The 8,467-nt window shown below is 44.5% G+C and overlaps 1 protein-coding gene across 1 annotated transcript; it reads right to left on the reverse strand.

Annotated features, from left to right (window-relative positions):
- Nucleotides 1-5,256: 5,256 nt before the first annotated feature.
- On the reverse strand, nt 5,257-8,102 carry LOC123444025 (iron-sulfur cluster assembly protein 1). The gene is made up of 3 exons (XM_045120620.1): nt 7,575-8,102; nt 6,533-6,587; nt 5,257-5,683 (listed from the first exon to the last, which is right to left on the reverse strand). The coding sequence occupies exons 1-3, from the start codon at nt 7,897-7,899 to the stop codon at nt 5,536-5,538; spliced, it is 528 nt and encodes a 175-aa protein (XP_044976555.1). The 5' UTR covers nt 7,900-8,102; the 3' UTR covers nt 5,257-5,535.
- Nucleotides 8,103-8,467: the final 365 nt, after the last annotated feature.

Consider the following 8,467-nt stretch of genomic DNA (forward strand, 5'->3'; position numbering starts at 1 on the left):
GAGTGTCTCGCGCTAGAATTGCTAGCATACGTTTTCCTGTGCTTCGGTACTTCTCACTATTTGTGGGAAAATGTTTGATTGTCTGTGGGGAGGCTGGATCACTTAGTTCTCCCGACCTTGCGGTTTTGCGCGAAGGCCTTTATAACGATAAGACTTATAGCTTGGGCGCTATAGTAGCTCAACGGTTGAACCTAAACCATTCCAAGGGTGTCGTCTATGGAGGTATCTACGCTACCCGTCTTGCCAGACACTTCGAGATACCCATTAGACTGGGAGAAGAAGGAGAGATGCTTTCCCCTAAGAGATATCTGGATTATGACAGCATGGTTCGCCATGATTTTCTCGATAGAGATGCTAGTAGACGGATGATTTATAACCTGGTGTTCAGTCAGAGTATTCGGGAGACTATTACTTTGCCTGCTCCTTCTTTGTTTGATCTTCATGCAGGCAGGTACACTATTATGCCCGCGGACATCTACGCATATTGGGGCTTGGCCCAACCACAGGCGCCCGTGCCCGAGCCGCCAGTCGAGTACCATACGCCAGTTTATCAGTGGCAGCTAGAGAAGCTCACACAGCAGTAGCATCCGCAGTCTGCTCCGGAGTATCCTGGAGCTGGTTATTTCCCACCATGGGAGTAGACCAAGCTAGACCAAAACCTAAGCTTGGGGGAGTACGTGTTCTCACCGACCCTACATTCATGCTTATGCTTTCACTTTGTTAGCCAGTGTTTACACTTTGCCACTGTATTATCCATGCTAGTTTATTTTCGTTTTCTTGTTTTCTTGTTTTGTGTCCTTTTGAGAAAATCCAAAAAGATTTTTCTTTCTTCTTTTGCTTGTTGGGAGTTTTCCCGTGTAAATAGCTTTATTTTTCTTTGTGTCAAGGTAGAAGATATTGGTTACAATGTTTATTGGTTCTTGCATGCTTACCTGTTTAGCTTTCAAAGAGCCATATTATTTTGTCTTCTCCTTTGTGTTTGCCTGCAGATTCAGCTTAGTCCAATGCACGAGCACGCTTATTATTGTTCACATTGTTCGATCGTGCAAATGAAAGGCAACAATGATGATATATGATGAAGTGACTGAGACTGAAAAGCTGGTATGAACTCTATCTATTTTGTTTTTGTAAATATGACTAGCTTGTCGACCCATATTTAGCTTTGTTGTGAGAGAACCATGTTTGCAATGACAACTTAGAGATCATAGTTTCTGATGCCATGCTTATTTAGCTGAGACCTTATAATGGTTTGTCTTGATTGCCAACATAGATTTTGAGATGACTATGATGTAGTATGATAGGATGGTATTCTCCTTTGAATGTTTCAAGTGGCTTGACTTGGCGCATGTTCATGCATGTAGTTGAAACAAAATCAACATAGCCTCTATGTTGTTCGTGTTCATGGTGATTTATATCCTGTTCATGCTTGCATTCAATGTTAGTCAAACTCATTGCATCTTGATGACTGTTGTCGCTCTCTAGTTGGTCGCTTCCCAGTCTTTTGCTAGCCTTCACTTGTACTAAGCGGGAATGCTGCTTGTGCATCCACTTCCATAAACCCAAAAGTTTTTCCATGAGAGTCCACCATACCTACCTATTTGTGGTATCTACCCGCCGTTCCAAGTAAATTTGCATGTGCCATTCTCTAAACCTTCAAGAAATAAATCTGTTTTGCATGCCCGAACCGCTCATGTGGTGACAGAGGGCTATTGGTATCTTCCATGCTAGGAGTGTTATCCTCGACATGTGTTTATTCACAGTCCTTCACGAGAAAGGGGCCGGTATTTGGGATGCCCAGTTCCATGCTTAAATCGAAAACATAACTGTAAAACAAGACCCCCCCCGGATTGATGTTAGTATGGACGGTACCCGAGGATTCAGCTAGCCGTGGAGTGTGATTGATTGGTGGTGGGGGAGTTAAAACTTTACTTTTCTGTTTGGGAACCGCCTATGGCATGAGTAGCATGGAAGATATTGAGAACTCTTGGTCATTACGTTGACAATGAAAGCATGCGACCCAAAATTATTATCTCTGTTTTCAAAGCTTGAGCTCTGGCACCTCTGCAAATCAATGCTTCGCTCTGCGAAGGGCCTGTCTATTTATTTTCCTGTCGAGTCATCCTCCTCTTATATAAGCACCAATTAGAGAGCACCTCTGTCATTTTCATGCTTTGCTTTTGATTGATATTGAGTATGACTATGACTGGATCTTCAATGCTATGAATTACAATGTTTAGTCACCCTTGATCTTTGAAAGTGCTCTGCATTTATGTTTTGCGGTCTCAGAAAGAACTAGCGAGATACCACCTATTCATATTGCTTCATGCTTGTTTTGATTGAAGTGTTGGTATTTGAAACTCGTTATTATTTGCTCGTTAGCTGATTATGCCATTGATATTAGTTTACCATGAGACCTTTGTGTCATTTGCTTATGTGGTTAACTTGTGATCTTGCTGAAATTCTGGTTATGAGTTAGACATAGTTGCAACAACAAGATCAAACAGAGTTTGTCAAAGTTTTTCTTTCTCTCTCGGTTTGTCAACCGAGTTGCTTGAGGACAAGCAAGCTTTTAAGCTTGGGGGAGTTGATACATCTCCAACGTATCTACTTTTCCAAACTCTTTTGCCCTTGTTTTGGACTATAATTTGCATGATTTGAATGGAACTAACCTGGACTGACGCTATTTTCAGCAGAATTGCCTTGGTGTTATTTTTATGCAGAAATCAAAGTTCTCCAAACGTCCTGAAAATTTACGGGGAGCAGTTTTGGAAAATATCAAAAATTCCTACGCCACAATCCACCTCAGGGGGTGGGCCAGCGGGCCACAAGCCCGTGCTCCGCCACCACCCCCCTGGTGGCGGTGGGCCGGCTTGTGGGGCCCACAGGCACCTGCCGCCCCCAACTCCAGCTCTATAAGTTGTCTTTCGTCCCAGAAAAAATAAAAAGAGAAGTTTTCATTGCGTTTTCGATACGGAGGCGCCACCACATCTTGTTCTTCATCTGGAGGGCAGATCTGGAGTCCGTCTTGGGCTCCGGAGAGGGGAAATCGTCGCCATCGTCATCATCAACCTTCTTCCCTCTCCAATTCCATGAAGCTCTTCATCGTTCGTGAGTAATCTATTCGTAGGCTCGCTGGGCGGTGATGAGTAGGATGGGATCTATCATGTAATCGAGTTAGTTTTGATGGGGATTGATCCCTAGTATCCACTATGTTCTGAGATTTGATGTTGCTACTACTTTGCCATGCTTAATGCTTGTCACTAGGGCCTGAGTGCCTTGATTTCAGATCTGAAATTATTATGTTGTCACCAATATATGTGTGTTTTAGAACCGATCTTGCAAGTTGTAGTTACCTACTATGTGTTATGATCCGGCAACCCCGGAGTGACAATAACCGGAACCACTCCCGGTGATGACCATAGTTTGAGTAGTTCATGTGTTCACCAAGTGCTAATGCGTTGGTCCGGTTCTTTATTAAAAGGAGAACCTTAATATCCCGTAGTTTCCTTTTGGACCCCGCTGCCACGGGAGGGATGGACAATAGATGTCATGCAAGTTCTTTTCCCTAAGCACGTATGACGACACACGGAATGCATGCCTACATCACATTGACGAACGGGAGCTAGCCACTTATCTCTCTGTGTCATAGCTGTTGCATGATGAATATCATCCAAACAAATCACCGACCCAATGCCTACGAGTTTGTCCCACTGCTGTTACTTGTCTTGCTCTGCTGCTACTACTGTTGCTACTGCTGTTACTTGTCTCGCACTGCTGCTGCTACTACTGTTGCTATTGCTGTCACTTGTTTTGCTCTGCTGCTGCTGCTGCTACTACTGTCGCTTGCTACTGTTGCTACTTGCTACTACTGTCACTACTGCTGTTCCTTGCCACTGCTATTGCTCGTTGCACTGCTACTACTTGTTACACTGTTGATTCGCCAGACCATTGACGGGAATTGACAACTTCCGTCAACGCGGCAACGGAAGCGTCATTGATACAATCGTTAGGAATAGTCTGCCGTCAACGGATCGTTTCTGACACAGTTGTTATCATATTACTTTGTTGTTACTATTGTGCTTGCAGATACTAATCTTTCAGGTGTGGTTGAATCTGACAAATTCAGCTGCTAATACTTGAGAGTATACTCTCACCTCTTGACGGGCTTACCTACAAATTTGGGTCGAATACTCTACCCTCGAAAACTGCTGCGAACCCACGCGCCGGTGGGCCATCAACAACATTCTTCCAGTTTCATTGCCGGGGAGTGCTATCAGCATTCTTCTGGTGCCGTTGCAGGAGAAGGTTAGTTGTTATAAGCATTCGTCTAGCTAACGCCAGAGATTGCAGGATCAACCCTTTTCTGGAGCCATTGTCAGGAAAGCACAACTGACATCACCGCCCTATCCCCTTGCGGTCTCCGGAGCGACGGTAGTATTTCGTGGTGTAGGCGTCAACGGACGGAGGTGTTGTCATCATCGATAGTGGTGTTTGGTGTCTTTGGACCAGGATGAGGACGAGGAGAGCCAGGCTAGCCGTCGGGCGGCTTGCCGTTGCTCCTTGGCGTGGCACTGAGCCTTCGTATTGTTGGCCGCCCTCATGCCGAGCCGCGATGTCTTAGCATTCTTGTGGCGGTGGCGGGCGTCCGTCTCAACTGAGGTGAAGGACCAGTGGATGACGCCGCAGAGGAGGAGGTCGTCGGAGAGAGATGGCTATAGCGCTCGGCGCAGATCTGCACAACTCGCAGCCAATCACAGGCACGAGCATCCAACGTCGAAGAGGAGGAGGTCGTCGGAGACAGCTGGCTATAGCCGTCTAGGGCGGTGTGGGGCTGTCCCTCCGGACCATCGGAAGGCCGCAGCTCAAGCTCTCGTCCATGTTCATCTACGACCAACGAAGGGCAACAAGGGCGAGCTCCTCGTCATCGGGGTGAAGCTGGATTCCTCCTTGAGCAGAACTCTCCAGTTCTATGAACAGATTGATAGTAGGTTTTAAGATAGCTTAGCCCTTGCTATGATTCAATTTGTATTGGAGAAGAGAGGCGCCAACCCTATAGGGAATGTAGCTATGTTGTAGTTCTCCCTACCTACAGCACAGCACCTGTTCCTAGCTACGATGCTGCTCCTAAACTGGGCTTTTGATCTGGCGACATGTCATCCACGGAAAAGTCAAAGCAGTTGCTATACATGTACACATGAGCTGCAGCTGCAACCTTCAGACAGATTCAACAAAATAACCCACAAGATAGAACGAATGTTTTCGGAACAGGCAAATGACATAAAGTGTACTTAAAGACTTCCAAGCAGTTGCTATACATGCACAAATTTTCTTAGCAGCTGCTATACATGCACAACTTCTCCTAACATGACAGCACGTTTATTCCAAATTGTTCGTGTTCGTCCTTATGATACATGCTACAACACTGGAGTTTGTGACATTGCACACCGTTTCCCACCCTCATAAAACAGAAGCATATATCTTTACTAGGAGCAGATGCATCACAGACGATCAACATCCTTCATGGTGGGAACATGTTCATGCTTCGGCAGCCTTCTCCGCAGGGCTGTCTCCCAGCTTCGCCTTCTTTGATTCATAATCTTTCACGGCAGCTTTAATTGCATCTTCAGCAAGCATGCTGCAATGGAGCTTTACTGGTGGAAGTGACAAGTGCTTTGCAATCTCACTGAAAACAGAGCATTGGAGCATGTTATTGTCTTACAGGGCTTGTTAATAGTTTTATTGAACATTAAACAGCACTTTGAAGACATAGTAATCAGCAGCCACATTGCAATCATAGCAAAAAGAAGGAAATGACTTGATTCATCTGATGTGATTAAGCTCATGAGCTGCAGTATTCCGATGTGATTAGCATCAATATTCATTTGCAAATATACACAGCCAAACAATTATGATTAAAAAGTCATATCAAGCCTCTGAACACAAAGGCCGGCTTGTACCACTATAACAAGCTCCCTGCAATCCATATTAATTGTTGCTGCTCTAGTACAACTTTAACTAGAGCAGCGGCAATTAATATGGGTTGGAGGGAGTAACATAAAGCAACACCCGGGGCAATCAACAATTAAAACTAAGCTGAGTTATTAGCAGCTCCAGAAGACCATGTTATTTTAGTAACTTGTAAAGACCATGACAATGTATGAAATGTTAGTAAGCAGATCTACAGCATGCAAGTTCAATGGATTCTCAAAACATTTTTTTCTTCTCAAAATTCTTCAAAAACAATCAAATGCCACAACATCAACTTGAATACTAGACGGTTATCATAAGATAATCAAGAGCCAATGAAGTATGTATAGGCCAATCCAACCTCCCACATCTTAATTGCAAAGGAAACTATGTATCAGGACCTTTGCTACAGAGTTACTACAAGACGATTAGTAGATATACGCCTGTTAAGTGAATGCAAAACAACAGAAAAAAGACGAACAAAAGGACATCACTAAATGTTAGGGGAAGACAGGAACACCCTTTAAAATAATATAATGGATCAAGAATATCTGGCAGAACTTACGTGTTCTTGATACTCACTACTTCCTCCATTTGCTTTCCCTTCACCCATTCGGTAGCTGCAAGGACAATCGTAGGATCAAGAATTGCCTTCAGCAATTATAAGATTATTAGATAATATGGGTATCATACATCTTGCAGGGAAATAGATATAGAAGTATACATCAGAAAAATGAAAACAAACTGCCTCAACCCAATTGACAGACTATCAACTACTAGCAGCAATTATGTTGAGACATTTTTGTTTTGGGCCATGATCTACAAAAATAAGCTTTTCACATAATAAACAACCTTTCAAAGGTGTTCAGCATTACAAAACACTCATTTCTACCTTTTATAAGCAACTATCAGTTGTAGAAACTGAAAATGAACTAGGACCCATCAATGTTCTATGAGATAAACATCCCTATACAAGCTAAGAAAAATCGGAAACCAAGAAGGCAAATAGATCAAAGAACACTTATACCAGCAATAGTATATAGTATCCACAAGCCAGACAAATGGACCCTATACTAACAAAATTCTTAAGATGAACTGTGCTCCATGCATATCATACAGCTTGTATGAATAGGTCTAAGAACCAAACCGATGTCATGCCTACAGTAAACATCAAACAAAATTGAATGCCACAAGCCAATTCAACAACCAGCAACTAAAATGGACCCAGAAAAAGCGCAATATCCAATCAATAACATTGACACTACAGCTGCTATCTTTCTTCTAACCTAATCAGATTCGGCACCCACTAATCATCTCTTCTGGCGTGTTTCACTATCAGAATCGTCCTTACAAACATCATATCATCTAATAAGTAGGGATCCGATGATAGACCATCATCAATTGGCCATGCCCAATCAAATTGCATCGATTACAAACCGGTAGGAAAAAATCCCCTCATTCGCAGAAGCTAATCTAACAAATTATTTTCCTCAATACAAGTCGCAGAAGCTAACCACCTCTAAAGATTGCAACGAATATAATGGAATAAGTCGACGGCGGGAGAAAAGGTGGGGGAAACGGGATGTGGGAGCGGATTGAGGGCTCACCGACGGAGGATGACGCGATTGCGGAGCCGCAGCCGAAGGTCTTGAAGCAGGCGTCGACGATCTTCCCGGTGCCTTCGTCGACACGGATCTGCAGCTTCATGACGTCGCCGCAGGCCGGCGCGCCGACCAGCCCGGTGCCGACGTTGGGGTCGTCCTTGTCGAAGGACCCCACGTTCCGCGGGTTGTTGTAGTGGTCCACCACCCGCTCGTGGTACGCCCTCGCCCCCGCCGCCGCCAGCCCCGGCGCGGCCCTCTCGCCGGCGCCCGGGCCGAGGAAGCGCCGGAGTCCGGGCGCGACGAGCCGGCTTCCTCCCGCGCGCAACATCGCCAACAAACTCGGGGGTGCCTCTGGATTCCTCTGACGTTCTCCGGCTCTGGATGGGTTGTTTAGCCTGGGGAAAAAGAGGGGAGGCAAATTTGTGGAATTGTGGTGGTTTCGACAGTTTGTGCGGCCGCGGAAGAGGTGGCGATCCGGTGCGCGGGGGGGCTAGGGCAAACCTGGCTCTGTGACTTGACTGGAGACGTGGCGTGCTATTTCTGGATAAGACCTCGCGGTTGCTGTTTTGCTGTCGTGTCTTCACGCAGGTGAGGCTGCTTATAATGGGTAGCATGATATACTAAGTATCATGTAGTATACGATAATAGTGTATGATATCACATTTGTAATGCATAGTGTCATATGATAATTCATTTATTGACATGCAAGATACTCACTCTGTTTCAAAATATAAGACCTTTTAGAGATTTCATAAAGAGACTACATACGAAGCAAAATGAATGAATCTATACTTTAAAATATGTCTATGTACATCCGAATGTAGTTCATAATGTAATCTTTAAAAGGTCTTATATTTAGGAACGGAGGAAGTACATAATAGCACATCATTTAATAT

This window comes from Hordeum vulgare, chromosome 3H (genome assembly GCF_904849725.1).
Source record: "Hordeum vulgare subsp. vulgare chromosome 3H, MorexV3_pseudomolecules_assembly, whole genome shotgun sequence".
NCBI lineage: Eukaryota > Viridiplantae > Streptophyta > Magnoliopsida > Poales > Poaceae > Hordeum > Hordeum vulgare.

Bases quoted from the DNA above. Each gene is read 5' to 3' on its own strand.
- LOC123444025 (XM_045120620.1), bottom strand. From the start codon at position 7,899: ATGTTGCGCGCGGGAGGAAGCCGGCTCGTCGCGCCCGGACTCCGGCGC. The intron at 6,588-7,574 runs GTGAGCCCTCAA...TTGTCCTTGCAG, and splicing joins AATCGCGTCATCCTCCGTCG to CTACCGAATGGGTGAAGGGA. The intron at 5,684-6,532 runs GTAAGTTCTGCC...CTCTGTTTTCAG, and splicing joins GTAGTGAGTATCAAGAACAC to TGAGATTGCAAAGCACTTGT.